Raw genomic sequence first — 27,267 nt, 5'->3', positions numbered from 1 at the left:
GGACCCTTAAGTCACATTAAAAATGTCTGCATGTCAGTTGTATGAGCCCTTTTAACTAATTGGTGTCAACTTATAACCTAATAAACTTCTTTTTTGTTAAAGATTTGGATTGAAAAGCATGTTATTGTTCCTTAAGTTTGATATTTTGTTCTACAATGCAAAAGCATTCAAGCAAGTCTGGCTGAAGTGTACAAATAATTTTAAGGGAAACCAAATAATGCAATGTAATTACAGCAAATGAGACCTATGCAAAATTGCTCAAATTAAGTTAACACTCATTTATGTGTACACTACCAGTCAAAGAAATTTGGGTTAGAAATTATTTTCTTTAGTAAGGATGCATTACATTATTTTCAACCTAGATAATAATAAGAAATGTTTCTTGAGCAGCAAATCATCTTATTAGAATGATTTCTGAAGGATCACGTGACACTGAATACTGGAGTAATGATGCTGCAAATTCATCTTTGATCACAGGAATAAAAATTACATTTAAAATATATTCATATTATTATAATAAAATTATAATAATATTTCACACTATTGCTTTTTTCTGTATTTTTGATTTTAAAAAAATGCAGCGTGAGCATAAGAGACTTCTATAATAAATATTAATCAAATCTTTCACTCCAAACTTTCGAACCCTAGTATAGAGGAAATTAACTGTTTAGTGTAAGTAAAGCTGATACATCATTAGTAAATGGCTATGTTTAAGATATCAATGCATGAGTATGATTTATGTGTGCCAAACTGTTCTCACTCACTTGTACTCCTCCTCATCTTTAGAGTTCTTCTTCAGCTGATACTTCTTGGACAGATTCCTGTAAGACATACAAAACAGTATTTTAATGGTGTCAATATTTTATGTTAAAATATTTTCTCCTATTAAACAACTATAAGCAAGCCGTTTGTAAATTAATTTTGTTTGTTTGAACCAGCCCAATACTGGCTCAACCAATGGTGTGAGTTTTAGGGCGGGACTATCTGTTTGTCCAACCAATGGTAGATGGAGGAAGTGTTTAGTCGTCATTTTTGGTGAAGCCGGTGGTACATAAATTACACATTTTAAAGGTACACTGTAACTTTTTTCCCTCAAAATAATAAAAAAATTGAATGAGTCAATACCTCATCAATCCTTGTTCCAAAACGTGTTTTTGTCTTACCCTGATTCACTATGGTAAGCTTATTATAATAAGTTTATATTGTAGTGTTTATATCGTCTGTGCGTTTCTCGTCATATCCGTAAATAGAGAAAAGTTGGTCACAGGCCACTTTGATGCATGTATTGGTATAGGTTAGTTGCGGACATGACGGACACGCTAAATCTCAAACCTCTGGGGAATCACCCGTTTTAAAAAAACGCAGAAAAGACGAGAGTCTGCAGGCAAGAAGAAAACGTGACAGAGCTCGTAATAAAACAAGGATCAACATTAGCTTGGCTTTTCAAAGATGGCGAGAACTGAGGAATTACAAAAATGTTGTAAAAGCGATGGCGTTTTTAATCCTCAACTGGTGAGTGAGGTATTTTATTGAACAGATAAATTGCCTTATGTAGCTCTCTAACAGAGGTCATTGTAAAGCATTATCTATTGTGTGAAAGGTCATTTCATTATGGTTGTTGTAGCGCTGTGCAGGAATTTATTTTCAAGGACGTACCATGTCTAGTCAGCTTGAAATCCTTTCCATCTAAACTGGTCATATCTTCATAAGCCTAGTAGTGAATGTTTTATGAGCAGTAGGATAACCATATGCATTTGATGAGTCGAAGCACAACCAAAACAATGTTCTTCTGCAAAATGCATGCAGTTTTGTTGTTTAACCATTAGAGGGCCAAAAGATACTTAGTGTACCTCTAAATAGTAATAAATAAAAAAAAATTGTTAATTAATTTACATCCCCTCAGTTATAAAAAAAACAGCAAATTTAGCAAACATTTCTTCCACCAAAAAAATAAATAAATTATTGGTTTTGCAGAAAGCATGGCAAACTAAGACATTTTACTGTTTCAAATGTGCCTTTGTCTCCCGGTAATTTGAATGAATGAAATTGTGCATGTCAATGACAAATAACATCTAATGGTGCTTGTGGTGCAACGCGAGGCTGCGGAGCAAACAAAAGCTAATATTGTCAACCATCAGAATAATCGTATCATCCCACGAACAAGGCGTCCGATTCATGAGGCAGACCTTTGTCAATCAGAGTGGAAAACTGAGTACAGGACGACGTCAAATGACACAGTAAAAACGAGAAAATCATTGCTTTATACATGAATATTATGTGATTAATTTCAAGAGGGCCTATAAATGGCTTAAAATCAATTATGATGGTGAGAGCGCATGCTGACGGTGCCGCCCCCTCTATGCTTTTTCCTGCAGCTTTCCTTCACTCTATCTCTCCCTCTCTCTGCACACACCCAACGGTAACTCCCAGGAGTCTGACGTGTTGCTAGGCAGATCACCATCTTGCAGTTTCTTGACAAGACCACACCGATGCAGTTGCTTTATTGTCTGCTAGTTTCCCCACGATCTGCCTAATGGGCCGCCCTATGTGTCAATATGCGACGGCAAATAGGAAAAAGGTTAACAAAGCCATAAATAAATCCTCATTAGAATAACCCAACCCAGCGGTTTTCAAAGGACTATTATTCCTCGGCCAGACAGATCCATGTCGATGCGGTTTATCTGCTAACATGTGCTTAGCGCTTAATAAATCTTTCACCCATGGCTGCGATCTGAACGAAAAAAAAAGCCTCGGGGAAATGTTGTGAATTAAAGACTCTTTCTTCAGAAACAAAATACAGTCTGGCACACTTCTTAAAAATAACAACAAAGCATGGATTGAGCAAACGGCCACATAAAAAGAGGATTTACTCTTATGGGATCAGAACATGCAAACAGAAAGGGCCTGTTTGGTGCGCGCCTGGTCAAATCGGCGAGCTCCAGCTGTGGGGTTCATTATAAACGCTGAGGTTTCTCTGCGTATGTCTTTGAGCAGGAGCGCAGATGATGCTGGTAAGTCATCCAGTATCCTCGGGGTCAAAACTGCTGCTTAATAAACTTCCAAAATGCAGTCAGGAAGAAATATTACAGTATCAGTGGTGGATAATAAAAATGTAGGTCAGAGAGCTGTGGAAACCTAGTATCCATGGCAATACACATTGGACATGTGACCTGTTTAATGTTTGTTCTCACTGACATAATACATATAACAGCATCTTTATGAATTTGCATAATACATTTGCCATTTAATGTGAATCATATGTTATCCAGATATCTGGCATATTCAGACTTAACTACAGTTCAGTACTTTGCTGATGCAGTGAAATATACTCAAAAATAGTATTTAATTCACTAGGTTATGCAAAAATAGAGAATGCAACATGGTTATTGAATATATTACTCTTTTTAGTGAATTATAATAATTATATTATAATATATACAATTACTGTGATATAAGATTTTGGTTACACCGCTCATCCCTACAAAACTGACACATTTTCGTATTCAGAAAATATCATCGATGTGACTGTACTGACAGTATCAGATGATAACACAAAAACTTGAATTGAGCTAGATAATGATCCTATTGTCTTTTGCTTTTGAAGTCATCTTATAATTAATGAACTTAGCAACATTAACAGTGATGATCTGAATTGAGCCAAATAAAAATAAAAAATCTTCTGCTGAGCTTTACAGCTAAAAGTTGTTTATTTTGTAACATTAACACTTATTTTCCAGTTTATTACAGTGAAGCTGCTGTTTAAACAATTTTTTTTGTATAAAGCACTTAATAAATAAATGTGACTTGTATTGACATACAATTTGAGCAACTAAAGGATGATAACATGACCCTATCATTATAAGATCTACAAATATATGAGTTACAAATCTTACCTGATCTGTTTGGCATAGCTCAGTTCGATTTCAGACCGTTCCTTCACAAACTTAGTGTAGCGCTCCAAAAACTCAATGCCCCACTGAGTGTGTTTCTCTAGATTATCAAACTGATCCTGCAAAGGACATCAAAACAACAGACTGAAAGTTAACATGTGAAGGACTGAACATTTAGAGTGTCTCACGTTCATATCAATTACAAAATGAAATAGCAATTAAGGTATAGTGCCAAAAGGAACACTTTAGGAGATACAAAAGTATAGATTTTGCTTTGATGGATTTGATATAACTATGAAAGAGGACCCAAAGGAGAGATATCAAGTCATCCCATATAATTTCATGAGTTTGCAGTATTGTCTGACATTGGCAATGAGTCAGATCCATTATTCAGCAGTGCTAGCACTCCAGCCGTAATGCTTATCACTATACACACAGTACAAACTTCATCCATCACAGAGCATTTAACTTGTTTTGAAACCTATTAACCACTAGGTTACTGTTACAAAACATATTGATCTGAGTCTCCTGCGAGTACTATAGCTTTTAAAGCATTTGTCAGTTTAAATAGACAATTTTGAATAATGCTCAGTTTATTACTTATTAATCATTCAACTGATATTTTTATCCACAGTAAAATTTTCAACATCTTTTATTGTCTGTAACTGTGTTTTTATGACCAATGACTTTAGTTTAGGGTCCAATTCTCACTATGAACTGGTTGCTTAGGATTTTGGCCATGTACCTTATTCCGCATGAGCATATTCAACATCCCTTAATCCTGCCCAATATCTAAACGTAATAACTACCTTACTAACCATTAATAAGCCGTAATTAGGAGTTTATTGAGGCAAAAGTCATACTAGGTAATAGTGAGAATTGGACCCTAATCTAAAGTGTGACCAATATTTTTTATAGTTGTCTGGCAAAAATTAAAGCAGTTTTTAGAAATCAATAACTTATCCCTAAACTTAAATGACTGTCAAGTACAAGGAGCACTGTTGTCATACTATTGGATGAATGCATTCATTTATTGTTGCAGCTTTTAATTAAATTAAACAAGAATCTGCTGATTCAGATGATTCGACTTCTGACATTTAACATCCATTAGCTTGGGTTTAGTCCTGTAAATCCTTTTAAAATATCACCCTTGTAATATTTTATGAAGACTTACAGCTTCTACTGTCATCTGAGAAGGGTGGTGGCCACGCAAGATGATTTCACCCCATAACTTATTTCTAAATGGTTAAATTGATGATGTTACAACCCAGCCAAATTCCCAGGTCTCTCCTACACATATTACAACAACTTGAGATTAAGTGGGTCCTGGACTGAAATGCTGAACCTTTTCGGTTAGCACCCTGATTTTTAACCACTAGGCTATACAACCCTGAATATTTTATCCTGCATTATGGTGTTACTAGGTAAAGGTCCCATGATGTTACAGCTAGCCTAGCAAGGACCGGAAATTATTAGAAAACGTTAAAATATTAAGACAATATAATATCATAATAGAAGCTGTAACATGTGGTACAACACTGTGTTACTTTGTTACAGACACATTGCAACATCAAAGCTGAGAAAAGACATGCCTGGGAATAACCTGTGCACCTGCTCCAGCCTCATTCACTTGTGGATAGGGACAGCATTAGCACAGGATTATTGCCATCTAGGGTATTTAGTCAACGCTGATGACTAATAACTGCATTAAACGAGCTTCAGGGAGCATGCATTTGCTTGCATTCAAATATCTGGACGTGCATGCATAAAATTCAGGGCTAAATTCGTGAAATGAAAGATTCCTGTAACAGTAGCTAGAATTTGCGGTCTGCAACACTGTAAAATGGGCGGTGCGGTGGGTTATTAATCCATCACTAATGGGCATATTCATGTTACTAATGGAAATCGTAAGAAAATTTGTGCGCTATATTGCTCAATATCTTGCAGATGCATTCACCTCCATGCCTCACGTCGGTACTCACCCACAGCTCCGTCCCCCAACTGCAGCTCATGGTTTCAAGGCAGTTCCTCCGCGATAATCCTCTGTTTGAATGCATGCGTGATTTTCGCCCAGGAACAGCTTTCAGATATTAAAAATAATACTAACTGGTCTAATACCAGTGTATACCGTCAAGGATTTGTACCTCGATCGGCGAGACCGTCCGTTTTCACCTCCGCATTCTGTAAATTGCCGATGAAACTGGAAAATGGAAATGAAGATAATGCCTTGTGTACTCGTGCATTCACGCGCCTCAGAGAGAACTGGACGGCCACGCGCAGAGCGGCACGCAGCAGCGCCAGAATCCACCTCACAACACCAGTTACTCACAGATAAACTGATAAGATGTGTGTTCTCAAATATGTGGATTCGTGCGACTACGGATAAAGAGGAAAATTAATGGGGAAGGACATTTTGAAATCTTTTCTTTGAATAGCTTTTCTTTCATTTCTTTCTTCTTTTGTCCTGTTCCAGGTGTGAAAAATAGTTTTAATGATTTCGTTTTTACTAGTTAGTTCTAGTTTATCTAGTGCCTATATAGTGTGCAATGTTGCTCTTATAAAATAAAGAAAAATAGTCAAATAAATGGACAAAGAAGTTTCAAGAAAAAATTCAGGAAAATATTTTTTAACAGTACTTGGGTTAATACTAGAACAGTACTACATAAAAATAGGTTTAATAATAGTGTAATTAATAATCATTTTTATAATAACAGACCGCTTAAAGTAATTTTATGGACCCTTAGTTAAAAACCTTGGTTATAAAGGAAATATTTCATATAATATTTAGTGTGTCATTCCAGATACCTGGCTGGTTATAAGTTAGGTCTTTGAAAAACAAGTTAATTTAGTAACCAGTTGCTATTTGGCGTCGAAATAAAATAACACACACATTAAATAAAATAATATAAAAATACTTTATTATCCCAAATTCCCAGTCATTCACAGAGATTAATTGTACATATCACCTTTTTTCCTTACATATATTTTTACTTATATTTTATTATCCATTATTATGTTTGTTTTTTTGTTTTTTCAAAACAAGTACTTTAAAAAAAAATGCAGAGACCCTCAAAAGTCTTTTATGCGGACTTTTACTGTAAAACAAATAAGCGTTCTCCTCAGATGACCAACTTCCTGTTAGCAACCAGGCCTTGTGTGACAACGGTTCCTTGGCAGGATGTGTTGGTGTTAGCGGTATACGCAGTTATACAGTTCATACAAGTATTTGTGATCATTTTTATTTAGCTAAAGTCAAATAAAAACCGACATTCTGTGACAGCGCTGTGAGAATCATAATGCAATAAATCGTTCGACACTTAACGTCAGCTAACGTTAGTTCTAAAGTCATCTTTTCAACGCATTGCTAGCTAGTCAGTGTTTTTTAGTTTTTTTTTGTTGGGTTTAAAAGTCACAAACCCTTCAAGATGAGCGAACAGCTCAAATTCATCGTTGAACAGCTGAACAGGGAGCCTTTTAAGAAAAACTTAAATCTCATTACTTTCGATTCTCTTGAGCCTATGCAGTTACTGCAGACTTTAAATGATGTGCTGGCGGAAATTGATCCAAAGGTGAGTCAAAAATTATCTTTATTATTACTGGTGCACAATATATAAACATAATATAATAAAATATATTACATAGCAGACAGTACATAACAGTATTCTTTATGTATTGCATTACATTTCTATTTCAGAGACTGGAGTGCTTTGCATATGGATGTGATGTCTTCCCACTAATCAGCTGTTTGTTTGTAACACTTTATCTTGTCTTGATCCATGTATATTTTGTTTCAGCAAGCCCTAGATATACGTGAGGAAATCCCCGAACAGACAGCCAAGAGAATGTTTACTCTTTTGGGGATGCTGAAATACAAACCGCCTGGAGGAATATCTGAAGTGTAAGACAGAAATAGTGATAAACGAGTATGTAACAGTGCACAAAAATGTATAGGTATTGTACATTGTACATACAGAACCATTCAGAAGTTTCGAAACATTACTATTTTTAATGTTTTTGAAAGAAGTCTCTCATGCTCATGAAGGCTGCATTTATTTGATCAAAAATACAGAAAACACATTAATATTGTGAAATATTATTATAATTTAAAAGTAATGGTTTTCTATTTTAATATACTTTAAAATATAATTTATTTATGTGATGCAAAGCTGAATTTTCAGCATTATTACTAGTCTTGTTCAGTTCTGAGAACATTCAGAAATAATGTTTTTGTAACTTAATGGGAATGTTAGCAAAGTGTTCAAGAACATATTTTTGTCAGCTGGGTTAGATCAGGACAAATGGGCACCATAGTTGGTGCCAAGATCGTTTTCTGCTATTCAAATAAAAAAGATGAAATTGATTTAAGTAGCCTACTTCAAATATCCAATCAGCTTTGAAATGTGCATTCCTCAACAGAAGCAGTTTTCGTCAGGGTTTGGTGGCAGGCAGTAAGCCTGTGGTGCACCCCATCTTGCACTGGCTGTTACAGAGGATTCCAGAGCTGAAGAAGAGAGCGTATCTGGCCAGATTCCTCTTCAAACTAGATGTTCCTGCTGAGTTTCTCCAAGATGATATCATTGCTGAGACCTACCACCAGGTATGCCTACTGAACATATGGCTTGGCCTTAAAAAAGATTTGTTTTTAGATTCTATTCTATTCTCTTCCATTTTATTTCCATTTGTCCATGAGGAATTGATTGGATGGTTGTGGTTTTCTATTGGTCGATCTCATGTGAGTGACAGGTTTCCGCGCCCTCACCCCAGTAAACGCGTCATCAAAGAAGAGAAGAGATGGGAGGGGAGGGGAAATTATTTTGATTCAAGATTATGAGGGCACAGATAAATGGGTTTCTGGTTTCAGGTCTTAAAAAGTCTTAATTTGCCCTTTTACAAATGAAGGCCTTAAAAAGGTCTTGAATCAGAGCATAAAGTCTTAAATGCATTGCAAAAAATGATATATATGATTCCTCAGTATTTTTATCCTGTTTTCCAAGACAATTATATAAACATCTTTAAATCAAGATACATTTACTTGAGATGTAGATGTAAATGAAGTCTTCAAGAACTGAAGTGGGTTTATACTTAAAACAAGAACAAATATGTCAAATATCTTCCCTTTGAATTAAGTTGAATTTTCTGAGCCCATTGGCAGGATATTAGTTCTTGTTTAAACTCACTTCATTTTGAACAATTTAACAGAAAACAAGACTTTAGTTCATATTTTATTTCATTTTGCATCTCAAGTAAATGCATCTTGATTTAAGAATCTTTAGAGATTTGAACTGGAAACAAGGCAAAATACTGAGGAAGAACATAGCTATTTTATTTTATTTTTTACAGTGTGATCAGAAGTGTTGCTAATACAACTCATTGTGGTTCTCCCTATACATTTACATTTAAAAAATGTTGACTTATTGTTTTTCCTTCAGTTTAGTTCTTAAAGGAGAAGTTCACTTTCAAAAAAACTTTTGCTGATAATTTACTCACCCCCATGTCATCCAAGATGTCCATGTCTTTCTTTCTTCAGTCGCAAAGAAATTAAGGTTTTTGATGAAAACATTCCAGGATTTCCCCCCATGTAATGGATTCTATTGGGACCCAAACGGTAGAAGGTCCAAATGACAGTTTAAGTGCAGCTTCAAAGGGCTTTAAACGATACCAGACGATGAATAAGGGTCTTATCTAGCGAAACGATCGGTCATTTCCAAAATAAATAAAAAAGTTTAAGTTTTATAAGCACAAATGTTCGCCTTGCTCTGTTCTGTGATGCGCGTTCGTGACGTCACGTAATACGCAATTACGTTGAAAAGGTCACGCTTGAAAAATTTCTGTCCTGAAGAAAATGTTCTTTTTGGCTTTTTAATATTAAAACACCCAGGATACGCACACGAAATGGGCATTTTAAACGATAAACTGACACAAATACATTTGAAAATGTGTATATGGTCCTCCTTCCGCACATTTGTAAACACGTCAAGTGTGACCTTTTCAACGTAATTGCGTATTACGTGACGTCTTCAACGCGCATCACAGAACAGAGCAAGGCGAACATTTGTGCTTATAAAACTTAAACTTTTTTATTTATTTTGGAAATGACCGATCGTTTCGCTAGATAAGACCCTTATTCATCGTCTGGTATCGTTTAAAGCCCTTTGAAGCTGCACTTAAACTGTCATTTGGACCTTCTACCGTTTGGGTCCCAATAGAATCCATTACATGGGGGGAAATCCTGGAATGTTTTCATCAAAAACCTTAATTTCTTTGCGACTGAAGAAAGAAAGACATGGACATCTTGGATGACATGGGGGTGAGTAAATTATCAGCAAAAGTTTTTTTGAAAGTGAACTTCTCCTTTAACATTTCTTTACTTGGTCTTATTTTAAAAAGTGCAATATTCCATAAAAAAAAAAGAATAATTGTCCATTTTGATTCTCATGGTGACTCTATTGTGCGTTTTTCAGTTGTTTTCATTCTATTGTTTTGACAGTATGAGGAGCTGGTGGAGGGATTCAAGAACATCCATAAAGAGTGTGAACAGCTGAAGAGCTCAGGTTTCTCCACGGCTGACATCCGGCGGGTAAGAAAGTCTACATTGCCATCTGGTCATGTAGTGTTTTGCATTATATATACAATAATAATGTGTCGCTGCAGGACATTGTTGCAATGGAGGAAGAGAAGGACCAACTTATCAAAAGGGTGGAGCGTCTTAGAAAGAGGGTAAGGAGCTAAAATCCTATAGAATTTGTATGTGAAACTAAATAAAATAATGGAATCGCACCTGCAAATACATTTACAGAGAACTATCAAAGAGAGCTGCTGATGTCAATTGTTTAAAAGGCTAAAGCTGCCTTCAAACATTTGTGTATGATTGTTGCATTATGCCCCCTAGTGGCAGTTGCACAAAACTTTCAAGTTGGTCCTGAAGCAGCCTTCGCCTTTCGCTTATTCACCATGGTAAAATGAAGGAACAGCGAATGTAAGCTTCTGATAGAAAAACAAAGTATAGGTTTTAGGGCTAATCAATGTAAATAATTATTTAAGAGTTTAATTAATTTAAGAACAAAAAATTCAATGTATAAGAACATAATTATTCATAACCAGCCATTTTACTGAAATAGTGTTTAAAGAATAACATTTTAATGGAAAAATATTATGTTCATCATTTTGAATACGTCACATCTGGTCTGGCAGTCGCATACGGTTTTGCCAAAAAAGTTCTGATATTTCAACACATTCAAAAATTCCACATACGCATATGATTGTAACTCCTCACAGCTCCCAAATTGAAAATGAATGACAGTCTGTCATTCGTCGGAGATGACAAGATGATAGTGAAAAGATGGCATAACAGGAAACCCCATTTAATGCCTGTTAGCAGGTTGCACCCACAGAATTTGGACAAAGCTATTTTTGTTTGCATAATTATTGATTAATTGTTTAGCTAATTTGGTTTTGCTTTCAGCAGGTAATCAAAGTTTTAAATAATTTTTTTTTACTCTAATACAAAAACACATTTAAATCCATTTCATTCACATATTTGCACAGAAAATGTGAAATATCAGTGCTGATTCTGGTTTTTGTGATGTTCTTCTACACCACTAGGTGGAAGCAGTGTCAAACCACAAGCGCATGCTGGAACTGGCCAGACAGTTGAGAGTGGAAAAAGAAAGAGAAGAGTCTCTTGCTCATCAGAAACAGGAGCAGAAAAACCAGGTAGAGACAGTCTGAATGCTTGCAGGAATACGTCAGTTTGTGTGTTTATGTCAGAATAAACACATTGGAGCTCCATGACCTGTTTCAAGCAATCACTGTCTACTGGACATTCTGATAGCTTAGGCTGTGTTTTGTCTCTGGCGTAGCTCTTCCAGGCAGAGCAGAGACTGCAGAGATCTCATATCCAGCTCAAAGACTTGCAGCAGGCAGCCGCAGACGAAAAGCCAGAGAGTAAGTTGTTATACTTGAGGACACCTGTCCCAGAATAACTCAAGAGTGTTCTTGTTGTTAGAGCTAGTGCTGACAAAATGCAATGGTCATGGGTTCGATCCCCAGCGCGCACACACATACAAATTAAATATAAATAGGATTATTTTAAACAAAGCTGACTTTCTATTTATAAAGGATATACTATGTATAAATTATGACGATTTGCCGACTTTTTTAACCTTTTGTCATTTGTACCTAGTTTTGTGACCCTTTTTCAGTCGTTTATTCCCAGTGTATTTGTTTTTTACTTTGTGATTATTTCTTGTGGTCGCACATTGCAAGTTTCAGAACTCCACAACAGTTTCTTTGACATTCACTGAATCTTATTACACTCTCACTGCAATAGACAAGCGTTGCGACACAGAGTGAGATCCCTTTAAAACACACATGTGATCCTAAACCACAGGCCTCATGAAGAGACTTGAGGAGGACATCAAGTTCAACTCCTACATGGTGTCTGAGAAGCTGCCCAGAGAGTTGGAGAACATGAGAAAGGTGGTGCAGTACCTACAGAAGGTGGCGTCTGAGCCTGCTATGGGACAAGCAGAGCTGAGGGAGCTGGAGGACAAGGTCAGCCTGTGCGCATGGATATGAATATTAATGTTAAAGTTCAAACTTTAACAAACACTGCTCTGTACTGTTGAGTATCGTTATGTTCAAAGATGATTTTTTTTAAGGCATTTTTTCAAATGTTTCTGGAAGAACTCTCTTACGTTCAGTAAAATACAGTAAAAACAGTAACATTGTGAAATATAATTACAATTTAATATCATGTTCTATTTTAATATATCTAAAAATACAATTTATTGCTGTGATGGCAAATATGAATTTTCAGCATCATTACTCCAGTCTTCAATGTCACATGATCCTTCAGAAATCAAACATTTCTTATTATTATCATCAATATTTTCAGCATCTTTGATGAATAGAAAGTTCAAAATAACACTTATTTGCAATAGAAATATTTTGTAGTAAATGTCTCTGCAATTTTTGACAATTTTATTGTGTAACCTTTGAATGGTGGTGTATGTAGTAATGAAATGAGTCTTTTGTTCATTAGATCAGAGAAATCAACACAGAGATCAACCATCTGATCGAAAAGAAGATGATGCGTAATGACCCAATGGATGATAAACTCTCTCTGTTCAGACAGCAGGTTAGATGTTATCTCTCTTTTTCCCTTTTCTCCCCTATGTGACTTTGAAAGTTTAAACAGGTGTTGTTCTTCACAATCTACCTGATGGGTCACGTTTATTTTGTTTTGCAGACTATCTTTATTCATGCAGGGTTGAGTAATGTGTGATTAAGTGTTTGCCCCTTAAGCCTTTTAAGCCCAACGTGCCCAGAATGGAAACACAGTGTATAGGTGACCATGTGACCTCTGGCCCAGAGTCCTGCGCGTATGCGGGTGAACTGCTAATGTTTGATGTAACGGGTATAATAATATTTACGTGGTCATTTGAGGTGTGGGAATCAATGGGCATGGGTGAACTGCGGGTCCAATAGCCAAGACTTTTTCGCCTCAGTTCGTTACCCACTGATAGGCAGCTGCTTTCAAATGGTCCCGTGCTTATTTGTGTTCACGCTGTGCAGTCTAAAGAACGTCAAAGGTTTCTAATTACAATGTGATTTGCAGCGTTGAGGACAGCGTTCGCGCGCTGCAACTGAAGTGATTCACAGCTTCAGTCATTAAGGGAGGAGTCTTTGCTGGCATTCTGTTTATAATCTATTCGCAATTTGAATAAAAGTTTAATCTTGCATGCTGCTAAGAGTATCAACAGCCACGTATACACTGCAGAGAGACAACCGCATTTCATTTCAGAGTGAATTTTCTAAAATAGTCCTGATATTGTTTGACAGTATAGGCTCATATTTGGCTATATACTTATAGAGAGCACATTTAAATATGCACATTTGTTCAAAATAGCCTGTATGGGCAGATTGTTCACATGATGTAAGCAAAAGTTTTGTATTGTTTACACGACGGATGCACTTTCTCATCTTTTTTTTTCTTTTAATTATTACCAGTGTGTTTATTTTTTCTTAAATGCATCTACTCAGAATGCTTAATGTTGGTTTGATTGCTTTTTTGGTTGGTTTTGTCTACCTGATGTAGTAGATTTAATGCAGGTACGGTTCAGATCGTGGTCTTTATGTCAAACTGGTCTGGTCGGGTACGAAATTAAATTAGTGCTGTTGTCAGATAACGGGTCGTGTGCACGGTTAAATACTGCTGGTGCGGGGCAGGTGCAGGTTTTACCTAACAGGACCCGTGCAGGACTCTGCTCTGGCCTTCATAACCGTAGTGGAGAGATGATGCACTTTGTCCTGCGAGTCTTTGAACATGAAAGAATGTTTGATGTTCTCTGATTTGCTAATACAACAGTGTGCATTTGTTTCATATGTAATTGCCAGATGTCTATTATCATAGCCTATTACATGGCTCTCCAGAATACTTGATTCTGATTGGTCAGTCAAAAACCTTTGTATGACAACTAGACTGTATAATTGACCTTTGTCCCACGCAACTGATCTTCCTACACACAGTGGTTTCTGAAGGTCTATGGGGCCATTCACACATAATGAAACAGGGCAGTGGATAAAAAAAAACAAGGGATAGAGATGTTTTTTTTTAAAGTTGAACTTTTTAATTTGAGCGCTGCATTTTTAGAACGGCATTACAAATGCGAGCACAACAGTCAAACACATCTATCTATCTATCTTGCGTGTGTTTACATTAAAACGATGTAAAAGCAGCACAATGGAATGCAAAAAACATATTCTGTGTGAACGTCCCCTAATGCCACTAGTGAGAATTCTTCTAATTTGCATTATGTTTTTGAATATTTTTTTTGACAAATTACATTTGTTTATCAGCATCAATATTGCAAATTTGCTTATTTTATTAATGACCTGGAAATATTGCAGAATCTTACTTTTTTTTTCTTTCTTTGTTTCAACTTTTTTATGAATATATTTATATTATAAACTTTTTAAAATATATATTATAACTTAATATATATTCAGGTTGAAATTTTCATTTTAAAAAATTCTCATGTGGGAGACAATAAACCAGCAAAAACTTATAAAAAAATAATAAATGTAAAATGCAGTGAATTTGTTCTTTTAGGCTGCTATAATAGTCCATAAGAAGGAAACCAAGGTGGAGGAGTTGCAGGAGGCCCGTGAGGAGCTGGCAGCTGTGGAAAGAGAACTGAACATGAAGAGCAGTCAGGCACGAGAACGGGGCGGAGCGGAGCTGATCCGTGGAGATGAGGTACTGAACACACACAGCACAAAGAAACGCCGATGCACGTGCTTCAGGGTTTATCTGCTTCTATATAGAAATATTACAGTATTTATTCTATTAAAACTTCTGTATTAACCAGGTTTTTGGCAGAGGGGAATGCCACAGCCCTCTTATTTATTCTCTCTAGTCATGTAGCACTGATTTAAAGAGGACCTATTATGCATTTTTACATTTTCAACTTAGTGTGTAATGTTGCTGTTTGAGCTTGAAATATTTCTGCAGAGTTACAAAGTGCACTCCAAAGAGAGTTATTCTCTATATCTGTAAGCAAGTTTTCTTCCAGGAATGTATACAACACAATATTCTTAATAATTCCTGCTTAAGGCATAAGCAAAAAAAAGGGGGGCGAGGCCTTATTGAGTTGCGTTAGTAGTGTGTTAAAACTCATGGTTATGGTAAGGGGTATGACATTTCCGAAACGCGCTCAAAGTGGCTGACCATTTACAACACACTGGTCCAGCCGACCAATCAGACTACATTGTGCTTTTCAGAGGGAGGGGCTTCATAGAGACAAGAACTAATTAGAGCATTGATGACAGACTGGGAAGAGAGGTGCTGCAGCAATGTACAATATGGGAAAAGAAAACATTTTAGTAAAAGGGCAGTCGTGGCTTAATGGTTAGAGAGTCAGACTGGTAACCCGAAGGTAATGGGTTCGATTCTCAGTATACCGGCAGGAAATAACTGAGGTGCCCTTGGCCTTGAGTAAGGCACCTAACCCCCAATTGCTCCCTGGGTGCCACAGCAAAATGGCTGCCCACTGCTCTGGATGTGCGTGTCCCATGGTTTGCAGTGTGTTTGTGTGTTCACTACTCACTCCTCCTAATGTGTGTGCACTAACTTGGAGAGGACAAATTCCGAGTATGGGTTACCATACTTGGCCTTCACATAATATGGCCTCTTTTAAAAAAAAGTTTTATAAAAAGCCATCTTGCCAACAGTGAATTACCCCTTTAAGCAGCACAGCTCCGATAGGGCAGGTGACAGTTACGTCAGTTGGCCTGAACTTTCTCACACTGCTCTCAGAGCCAGGGCTGTAATAGTTTTTCCCAGGATATTTCCTATAGCAACTGTCAGTGATGAACAGGCCTGTGTCTGTTTCTGAGACCTGTGAACTATCCTGTCCTCACTTTTTGCTGTCTGTCTGCATTTTTTTTAACAAGCAGACGTTCCATTCCCTGTCTGCCCTTCGGCAGAGATATTGGCAGGGTGAGCAGATAGAGCGGCACCCTGGCTAAAATAGCCACCATCCCTCTCCCTATTCTAAACTTCCTGCGATTTTATCAGCCTCCCCACGATAACACTTACTTCTGTCCATGGTTCATCCAACTGTGAACAGTAGCAGCCAAGTGATGGATAGCTGAAACTATAGAGGGAGTGTGTGTCTGTAGATGTGCAAGTCTGAGCTGCTGAAATAGACATAATCCAAGTATGGTCAACTTGTGGCACAAAATACAAGGAAAAAGAAAGGAAGAGAATGGCTTTTGGACCAGTGGGAGACCCATCTATGACCCAAATTAACCAGATAGATGAATCTGATATATATGCAATATGTTTTATGTTGAATTTACAGAATGCTTTTAAAAAGACAGAACAGAACGTGACATCATATCACAAACCTTGCAGTGTCCAAAGAAATTTTGCATGCTCAAAGTCTAGTGTGACCACAGCCTTAAACCCTAAAATGACCCTTACAATAAAAATAAAAAACTAATAATACACAAGTTTAAACAGAATAATTAATATAAGTGCTTTTATGAAATTATAATAAGCTTCACATTTCTTATTTTAAATCCTATGTACTTCCATTGTAAAGGCCTGGATATACTTCATTTTCCGCATTCCTCTCCCTCTCACGCACAGTTACGCAACAAATGCTGTCATTTGAGCTAGTATTTTAACTGTAAACTTGTATTGAACCTGCAATAATGCATTTAAATGCTCACGTGTTACTGCTTTGATCGTTTGTGATGATGGAACTTGAGAACACAGCACAGGATTATTCCTGCTCCCCTCCCAAATTGCTCCAACCTTGTCTGCCCTTGCTGTCTCAAAATACACAAAGCATAAACTCTCACACACAATCTCTGCATGCCCCAAGTGACATACGGCACATTGTGTGATTTCTGAGTTTGCTCTCTGGTGCCTCTCAACATTTATAGCCATTGGCAGTACAGACAGAAGAATAGCCTGAGCGAGTGAGCTGCCAGATGAAGATGTTTTTTATCCCCTCTGGCTGCATGCCTGCGGACTCAGGTTTCTTTTGTTGCGATCCACTGAGATGTCCCAGTGCCACCCTGGTTTGCCCCTTCTTCACACTCCCTCATTTCTCAGAGCTGTTTTCTCTTAGAGATTCTCACCTTACCAGAGACTGAGCCAAGGCCACAATGTTCCCCTGACTTTGTCTCATTGCATCCCTTAGCCCGTACATGCACCTCGGGTGGTGTGTGTGTGTGAATACCATTTTCCCATGTTAGATGACAGATTTGCTCTGTTTGCAGTCATTAGTCAGACATAGTCACTCAACCAGGGATCATTGTGTTGTGACATGTGTTGATCCTGTCTGAAATATCCAATGTCACATTTTCTCTGCACAGCAGATTCTTTTGACCCTGTTGTATGAAATTGGATTTCCCTTTTTTACTTATTGACTGTCCATGTTATTGTATACGTACAAGTATTCAGTGTCCAAAATGTATAATTCATAAGCATTTACTGTTTTTTTTTCTTTCTTTTTTTTTTCTTTATAATAGTTGACATGAAATACACCTACTTTTTGGGACTATCTGCTGTGTGACATGCTATACTTCATGTAAAACTACTTCAAACTGCATTTGGCTTAGTTTTTTTAAATAATAATTATGAATGCAGATTCAATGACCTAAAATTAAACTATGATTAATTGAGAAACCACATGAGTGCTTATGTTTTTAAAAACGCATTTGTCACACCACAGGACCATTTAAAATTAACTAGTGATGGAAAAAGTAAGTAAAACTTACATGAAATGATTATTCCTTTTATATTCATAAATTTCTTTACTTCACATCTTGATAAATAAAAAATATAATTTGACTATTTATTTGAGTAGTTTTTCCTGGATATTTTCTGTTTATTTACCAGCCTTTTTTTATTCTTGTTTTTCTCTTTTTATTGCCCCTTTTCCTTATTGTCTTTTATTTTTATTATAGTCTTTTTAACTGTTGTTTTTCTTTGCTTTTTTTATTGTCCTTTTCCCATGTCTTGATTAAGGTTTTGATTTTTCTGCCTGTGTTTCAGTTTAAGCGATATGTGGCCAAGATGCGTGGCAAGAGCAGCACGTATAAGAAAAAACGTCAAGAGATTGCTGAGCTGAAAGCAGAGTACGGTGTTCTACAGAGGACAGAAGAGATCCTGAGAGAACGACACACAGCTGGACAACAGCAGCTGGTAAGCGCACATTATCCATCATTCTATTGCTCTCTCTCCTTAAGGCCTATAAACGCTCATAATTTGTTCAAACTTTTTTGAACACAGACAAAAAAGCAAGCCAGGCCAACCTTGCTTTTCTTATTACAAATTACTGTCATTTGTATTTATTTGAATTTCAATTTATTTTAAATCCACTTCCTTGCATTAAAATTCGAATCTGCATCCTCTTTGGTACATTAATTCAAATTAAATTCAAATTCAGGGATTGAAATTTCTCTAAATGTTGATAAACCCTGCTTAACGGCCACCTTTGTTCTGCTTTCATCAATAATGTTTTAGCTCGTGTCTATCAGCGTATCATTTCAGCATTTTATACGCACTGGTACATAATCTACCTTCCCTGTACCCATCCCTGTCTATACAAATTGCATTAATGCTGGAGTTACAGCACCTTCCTGGAAATGACTTCACACCTCTGAATCCTCCCTGCCTCTGACTTGCTGATAGCCCATTTGACTCAGAAAGGCTGAGCTTGGGCTATTTGTGATCACGGCATTTGCTCCCTGTCTGCGTCCTATGCTGTTATTTTTTGAGTAGGGGAATTTTCCCCCTCAGTTTTGCAGTTGGTTCCATGAGCCTGGGCCACAACCCCCCCGCACAATAAACCAAAATAAATCCGAAAGCTTTATGCTGAAAATAAGATCAAAATACCATGAGCCAAGTTTAAACAATACGGTATGGTTGCTGAGAGAGCCCAATGCGCTACAACTGAAGAAAACACATAGACAAATAGAAAAATAGAAAAAACAAATAGAACCCCCCCAGCAAATTAAGAAAGCATCTTCATCAGTTGGACAACACATGTGCTGCAAATACTCACAACGCAACTAAATACAGAAACACACTACAAATACTCACAACGCAACTAAATACAGAAACACACTACAAATACTCACAACGCAACTAAATACAGAAATGCGCAACATTTCACAGTTAATTGTGTATTTTGTCAAATCATGCAGGCTAATAATATCCAAAAGGCTAAGGAATCTTACGATCAGGATGTTAAAATAAACTAAAAACCCCATGTTTCAGGTCATCGACAACCAGGTTCGTCAGTTGTTGGGGTCCACTTGAAGTGTGTCTATATTTGTTTGAATTGTGAGTATTTGCAGCGCGTTTCTGTATTTGGTTGTGTTGTGAGTATTTGCAGCGCGTTTCTGTATTTGGTTGCGTTGTGAGTATTTGCAGTGGGTTTCAATATTTGGTTGCGTTGTGAGTATTTGCAGGCGTTTCTGTATTTGGTTGCGTTAACTGTGTTGCATTGCATTAGCAACCAGCCAGAATACCCTAGCAACCCCTTGCAACGACCTGGCAACCACCCAGTTAGAATCTCCTAACAACTGCATAGCAATGCCATAGCATAGCATACACAGCTACCTAGCAACACCTTAGCAACCATCTAGAAACCTTAGCGACACCCTTGAAACCATCCAGAAACCTTAGCGACACCCTTGCAACCAGAACATCCTAGCAATACCCTAGTGAGCACCTAGCAACCGAAGTAGGAAGTACGAAGAGGTACTGCGTAAAGTGCATTTTCACTGGCGCCGTTTTGAATTTCAATATTTTGATACTGAAACTTACATAATAAACATACATTTATTGGTTACCACATTGATTTTTCACAGTTACAAGAGATCTGTTTATGTCTGTTGTCCGATATGTTATATAATATGGACATTTTTCAAAATATAAATTGTTGAATTGGTGCATTTTGTTAAAGCATTATGTCACTATAACTATTTACAGAACCAAACCAGAACTGTGATCACAGCACTAATAATTTTTTTTTTTTACCACTACTAACATTTGCATATTTCAATTTCCCTGACTAGTCTAACATGTTTAGGAGATGAAGGCAAGTTGAGTTCAGTCAGACTGAAGTGTCAAAATGTGATTAGTTATGTAATCTTCCCAGGATATAATGCTCAGCACATTTCTGTCCTATTATAAAACCCATGGCCGTTAGTTTCAACTTGACCTGTGAAGTTCCCTCTGTACCCAGAGAATAAAGTGCTTTGCACTGCAATTTGTGGCTTTGAGTCCTGACTGTCTGTACAGACACAACCCGTCAGAAAGTGCTTATCCATGACACTAGCCGTGCATAAACACACCAGCCTTCGAAATCTGCATTAAATCCAACTTTTGTTATCACAAAGAAAGAAAGAGATGCATGAATAACATGAAACGGCATTGACAGTTATTTCAGATTTCATAATATCAGAGGAACTCTCTTCACTCTGTGCTCTCTGAACCAATGATATTATCATAGGTAGCCAATAGCGATTTTTCTTTTAGCTATTTCACTTTATTAAGAAACTGAAAACAGAGAGCGGCTATATAGTATTCAACCAATTTATGAATAAGACCGTGAAATTACCATTCCACTTCACATTGTCCAATGAAATTTGAGCTTGTTTTGCTACATCAGGATTGGTTTGTGTATTATACATGACAAATGGACATGGGTGAATTATGTAATATGTAAATTTTTAATTGAATAGACACACTAGCAATCACTAAGAGAGCCATGGCCCGCGGTTCTCGATTGCTTTTGTAAACTAGACTGTGTAGTCACAGTTATGAATTTGCAACCACTGACATAAACTCCTTGTAAAAATCAAATGAGGCCAGGGCACTCGAGATTTTAGAAAAAGTAAAAAGCCTTTATTTATTCATTGCTATAACATTTTTAAAAACATTCATATATTTGCATATAAAAGAGTGAATACTGGTTATAGCAAGCTTGCAGTGTCAGAATGCCAGTTTGTCAAGTCTGAAGCAAGAGGCAAAGCCATAACCCCCCGGGACATTTATTATGTAAGTAAATGGGGACAATTTTGAATTCATTATAAGGTTGTTGCTACAAAGGTTGGCTAACATGGTTCAGATCTTGCTTGATTTGTGCAGCTCGCAGCTAAAATGTTATGAAGTACCACTGATTGGTCACCTTAAGCAAATAGTATACTCAAACTGAGAAACATTTCAGTAAGTAATCTAATCAAACTGACAAGGTGAATAAACATTTGTTCTATTTATGCTTTGTTTGTGTTGTCGTGTTCAGCAATCACTGGAGGCTCAGCGGGGGATCTCAGGCTACAGTGATACTCAGGAAGAGCTGGAGAGAGTCTCCGCTATCAAGAGCGAGCTGGACGAGATGAAGGGGCGAACGCTGGACGACATGTCTGAAATGGTGAGCCGGGCCAATTACATGAAATCAAACCGCCCCCATTCTGAATTCACTAAATACCATATAATAACAAAACATTAAAACTATGTTTCTTTAACTGACTTTTTCATGTGAATGCATTTGGTAGTTTCTCTCTCGGATCATCATCTCTCATGAAGATTTGTGTTTATTTAGGTAAAAAAGCTGAATTCAGTGATAGCACAGAAGAAGTCTGCTCTATCTCCACTGATAAAGGATCTGAGAGCTATGAGACAGGAACATGCGGTGAGTGTTTAGCGTCAAGCCAGATACTGGAGATACAAAGCCATTTGTTTCTCACCCCATACTGAGAATCACTATCAACTACAAAGAGCCAATCAGCATATCAGCTCTGTCAGAATTATATTCTCTTTTGTTTTGCTTGTTAAAACAGGAGCTCGCTCCAGATTTTGAGCAAAAAAAGGGTCAGTATGACACCTGTGCTGCAGGACTGGAGAGCAACAGATCCAAACTGGAACAGGTACTCTATTATGGGCCTCAACCAGGGTTGTGTAACATTCACACTGAATTGAGAGTATATTTTAAATGAAACTCCTAAGACTGAATTGAGACTTGGAGAATTATAATTTGAATTTGAATTCAAGAAAGTAGAATTAAAATGCAAAGAAAATTAAAGAAATAAATTCTCTGTTTAATTCTGCATTTAACTTTTCATTATGAATAACCCATAAACATTTTATTATACACATAAGATCTGAAGTATTTCCAGAAACATTAGATTATTTTAAAAATTAAATATATATATTTTATGGTGATAGTAATAATTAAATTTACATTTATTTACAATAATTATATATAGTGTATTTTAGATTGATATACATTATCTATAAAATTGTACTTCTTTTTATTAAATACAGTGAAATTACATATATATTTCATTATATAGAACTAATAACTTTCATTTAATAGGCCATGGTGGAAAATTCTGTTTTTTAGTTAATATTGAAAATATTCAAAATGGAGCCAAAAAGCATGATGGATAAAATTATATTTCATTAATAAACTATATTATTTCATAAATAAATATAAATTTAATTATTGCTATTATCATAAAAAATGTAATGTATACACCATTGTTATGATATTTTTTTGGGGGGGTAATTCATACTGAAAATTGATATGTATAGTTTTTCATGAATTTGTATTTGGATAGCTAAACAAGAAAGCAGGTTTATATTTATTTTAAGTGCAAGTATTCCTCTCAGTCCAATTCAGATTCAGGTTCAGCATCCTGCGTGGCCAATGCGGTTCATATTCCAAAAATAGATATTATTAAATTCTTGCCTAACCTTGGTCTCATCTTGTCTGTTTTTAGCATCTTATGAAATACATTTATACTTGGAATATGGAATATACTTAGATGAGCAGAGCAGACAGTGATTTAATGTCCTGATGTTATACAGGAAGTGAGGACACTCAGGGAAGAGACTGCACAGGAAGAAAGCCGATATCATCACATTAACTGCATGAGAGAGGTAAACACCCATTTTCCTCTTAGACATCAGAGATTTCCAGTCCTGTTGTTTTCTCTCACTCTTCCCTCGGCCTCTCCTTCACAGATTATTGAGAGTCAAATGCAGAGAGCTGCAGAGCAGAGTAAGATCAATCAGTCAATGGACTTACAGGTGCGGAGGACGGCTCTCAGGTACGAAACTGAAGATATATCTGCTATAGAGAAACCTCAAAGCTCCAGTGAAAAGACAGACATGCACAAACACATGAATTCGTTCGTGCTTCATAACTGATAAACAAATGATCCCTGAGAGACTCTTTTGAGCTCGCAGCTCTCAGCATGCCTGCCTGCCTACTGCTCAGAATGGCTTTTGTTTCAGCTATGCTTCAAGTGTCTATTCACCCATTTTTGATCCATACAGCCTACACATTTGAAAAGTTTAGCACAATTTCTGTTACATGTGGAAGTGGGCGGTAGCCTTGTGGTTAAGGATTTCAGCTGTCAACACAAAGGTTGCAGGTTCAATCCTAAGCAGGAGTGACTCAGGAATTGGAGAATTGCTGTAATCTTAAATCATAAGTTATTTTGCTTATTGTTAGATAAGATTAGCCCAATCAAAGTGTATTTGGATACCTGCTCAATAGAAAGTAACTAAATGTGCATTTAAAAGGATTGTTCATAATTAGATTGGTCATAATTTCCTCACCCTCATGTCGTTTCAAACCTGTATGATTTTCTTTTTTTGTGTAGAACAATAATAATAAATTGTGTAGAATTTATTTCAGAGCAGGATCAGTCAAGCCCCAAAACATAAAAAGACCCCAAAAAGTATTGTAAAAGTGGTCAAAATGACTTAAAAAAAAAATGAAAATATATTTATTTATTTTACTGTATTTTACAGAAAATAAGTAGCACCTGACAATAAATCGCACTGGGTCAAAATTGCATTGTTGAGAGAAAAACAAAAAACAGTTGTGTCTGGTAAATAAAAACAAAACGTTTACAAACATTATACTCTACAACAAATCCTTTCAATTTAATTCAGAGCAGAACAGGAATGAACTAAAAATAAGTATAAAACAAACATAAATTCTAGTGGCATTTATTATAAACAACATTTATTGTAAATGCCTAAACTAATTTCAGTTAAAGCAAAACTGAAACTACTGGGTTGTGGGAAATGCACTATACAAATAAACTTCACATACTTCTCTCATTCGGCACAAATCCAAATGTGTCTGCAAATGTATTCTGGAAAATACAGCAAGCATATCTGGAACACTATAAGAGTGAGAACATGGAAACAGAATTTGTTAACTGAACTAAAACAACTATTCCTTTAAGGAATCATTGTCTATCCTTCCCTTGCAGAGAGAAGTACATCTCGAACACAGCTGAGCAGGAGTCCTTGGGCAAGGTGAGGAAGACCGTCTTTGACCATCTGTCAAACCTCTCTGACTCATAACTTGGTTCCACCAGGTCGTTCACTTGTCTTTATCTCATCTGTCGGGCTCAACTTGGTGTTAGCGAAGAGTGGGGGGCCTGGCCTCTGACATATTTCGGCTAAACCGCGTGGAGCATGCGATCAGTGTCACGCCACATCATGCCAGTGTTAGAACAAAGCTTGTGTAATCATTGCCCTCATGTCTAACCAGTGGACCACCCTCTCAGCACGGTGGAAGGAGAGACGACGGTATGCCAAACTCTCCCATAACTGCCCGTCCTGCCCTTTAACTGTTTACTGCTGCTGCTTTACAAGCTTTCTGAATCCATGAATTACACAAGATTTGACTTCCGGCACATGGGTACAATAAATTGAATGGCTCAGCAAGAATTTGAAATTCGGATAAGGTATCGTGGGGTCAGGTTTTTTGCACCAACCGTGCTTTGAACGTATGTAAATGATTGTTTTTATCTCCAATTAGCATCAGAACATGCAGGCACTAGACGTGTCTTTCAAAGCCGATGAACATTGTGTCTCTGTGGTTCTCTCAGGTTCTACGTCAGCAGGTGAAGCAGGTGCGAGAGAACCAGGAGCCCAATATGAGACAGATGAAGATGTGGAAGGACCTGGAGACGCTGTTGGAGTGCAAGAAGCAGTGCTACCTCAAGGCTCAGAGCCAGGCGCCTATTGGGCACGTCATCCAGGATGTTGGCAAGGATATGCTAGTTCTGTGATGCCATTTCCCATGTAAAAGTTGTCTTTCTGGTCATTAATATATGAATAACAATATATATACATACAATTGTTTGTATATTATTTATGATAAAACTGTATATTAATACGCACATGTGCATTCTAAGGTAAAAGAAATCTCTGAGAGTTGTCTGAATAAGAGTGTTCAAAGCTGACACACCAACTTCCATCAAGTCCCTAGTCTCGGTTTTGACACGTCTTTAAGAACAGAGCTCCAGTCTATGTGTCCGCAGATAACGCCTGACAAAGTACTACACTTTTGATGCGCCTGTGCTCCAAGTTATTTTGGGAAACAACAGCCATGACCTTGGCCAGAAGAGCTGTCCAATTTAGGAATTCAGTTAGATCTCCGAATGTTGCTCTGTCATGGTAGTGCTAAAGTAGTAAACACTCATTTGTCCCATCATCATACACTTAGTAAAAAAAAAATGTGGAATGGAAAATCCCTGTATGGAAAAGTGAGAAGACTGCTAGGCTAGTTCACTTCTATCTTTGTTTGGAAATTTGAAATAAAACAATTATCTAAACATATTGTATCATAGAACATATTGTAAATTAACAATTTATACAGTTATGCAGTTGTTGTATTTATATTTTTTTAACATTCTAATTTAGAATCTTCAGCAGTTCAGAATCAGATCCTGTATTCTGCAGATGCCATTCTGCTGGTTCTTTTTAGAACCTCTAGTAAAACTTTCTTTCTCTCTTTCTTTTTCTGTCTGGTGCATTCATCCATCTAGAATGTCATTGTTTGGACAATAATTATTATCCCCAAAGAACACATAACCATAAGCATATATAAACTGATCATTTCTATACAAATATACAGATATATTTCTATACAGATATAGAGCTCCAGGGTGGTAATTCATTCATTTATTCTTATATTAATAATATGCATAGGTCACCCTGAGTAGGTGTAAGCTTTGCATCCTCACGTACTGTTGCATATCCGTGTGTCTGCACAGTATAATGAACATCTGGCAGCTTGAAATGATTTAATACTGAGTCAGTCTCATTCAAAAGCCTGCAATTAAGAGTAAAATAGAAAAGGATAATTAGTTTTACATTCCAAATGGATATATGAGGTGATAAAAAGAAAATATATTTAAAAATATTTGTATCCACACAGATTGCATTTTTATACTTATTTATTAAATTATTAAAATGATTTTAGTTGAATACTTGTAAGTGAACATTAATCATTATTTTTAATGTAAAAAATCGTGGCTTTCTTAGTAACTATCATGTTTTCTACTGAACTGAACAAACGTGGCTTAATTTTTTTTTAAAAGTATTAATGTATATATACACACACACACATACTGGCTTAAAATCAAAGTACTAATATATATATATATATATATATATATATATATATACACACACATACATACACACACATATTGTTTTCATGTTTATTTAAAATAAATAATACTAAAAGATTATAATAAAACTTAGATTAAATTTATGATAAAATGTATTTTTTCACCAATAAATAACTTTCAATGACTTTCAAAGATTCAGACATTGAAAACATCACAGAATTTATTTTTTTTGTATGAATGTATTTTTTATTTTTTTTAAATGTACTTTACCCGGACAAAGAAAATGAATTACATATACGCACTCAACATACGAAAAAAATAATAAAATACTATATAGGGTACAAAAATCTATACACGTGCAGACAGCTTTCCAAGAACACCGTTTACCTGTGGTGGATTCACC

At 36.4% G+C, this 27,267-nt stretch overlaps 2 protein-coding genes across 7 annotated transcripts in view; one reads left to right on the top strand and one right to left on the bottom strand.

The window, feature by feature from the left end:
• fnbp1a (formin binding protein 1a) overlaps positions 1-6,237 on the bottom strand; it is a 29,607-nt gene extending 23,370 nt beyond the window's left edge. For 4 of the 6 annotated variants that reach the window (XM_084087376.1, XM_084087375.1, XM_084087378.1 and 1 more), the window contains exons 1-3: positions 5,873-6,237; positions 3,894-4,009; positions 765-821 (exon numbers count right to left, since the gene is read on the bottom strand). In XM_084087376.1, the coding sequence (XP_083943502.1) occupies positions 765-821; positions 3,894-4,009; positions 5,873-5,947 (248 nt within the window). In that variant the 5' untranslated portion in view covers positions 5,948-6,237. The remainder of the gene's footprint in view (positions 1-764; positions 822-3,893; positions 4,010-5,872) is intronic. The other 2 variants (XM_084087377.1, XM_084087380.1) reach the window with 1 other exon arrangement.
• A 790-nt stretch (positions 6,238-7,027) lies between these two features.
• ift81 (intraflagellar transport 81 homolog) lies at positions 7,028-26,246 on the top strand. The gene is made up of 18 exons (XM_084087173.1): positions 7,028-7,459; positions 7,685-7,788; positions 8,307-8,487; positions 10,378-10,467; positions 10,542-10,607; positions 11,493-11,603; positions 11,750-11,834; positions 12,280-12,443; positions 12,934-13,029; positions 15,004-15,150; positions 18,463-18,612; positions 21,722-21,850; positions 22,022-22,111; positions 22,260-22,346; positions 23,290-23,361; positions 23,446-23,531; positions 24,711-24,756; positions 25,335-26,246. The coding sequence occupies exons 1-18, from the start codon at positions 7,316-7,318 to the stop codon at positions 25,515-25,517; spliced, it is 2,031 nt and encodes a 676-aa protein (XP_083943299.1). The 5' UTR covers positions 7,028-7,315; the 3' UTR covers positions 25,518-26,246.
• The last annotated feature ends 1,021 nt before the right edge of the window (positions 26,247-27,267 follow it).

The sequence above is a fragment of the Abramis brama genome (assembly GCF_963993115.1).
Source record: "Abramis brama genome assembly, chromosome: 16".
Taxonomy (NCBI): Eukaryota; Metazoa; Chordata; class Actinopteri; order Cypriniformes; family Leuciscidae; genus Abramis; species Abramis brama.
Note: the sequence above shows the minus strand (reverse complement) of the source record. Positions and strands in the feature narration are given on the sequence as shown.

Coding starts and splice junctions, on each gene's coding strand:
- ift81 (XM_084087173.1), top strand. CDS start 7,316: ATGAGCGAACAGCTCAAATTCATCGTTGAACAGCTGAACAGGGAGCCT. Junction 15,151..18,462: donor AGCTGATCCGTGGAGATGAG/GTACTGAACACA, acceptor CCTGTGTTTCAG/TTTAAGCGATATGTGGCCAA. Junction 22,112..22,259: donor CTATGAGACAGGAACATGCG/GTGAGTGTTTAG, acceptor TTGTTAAAACAG/GAGCTCGCTCCAGATTTTGA.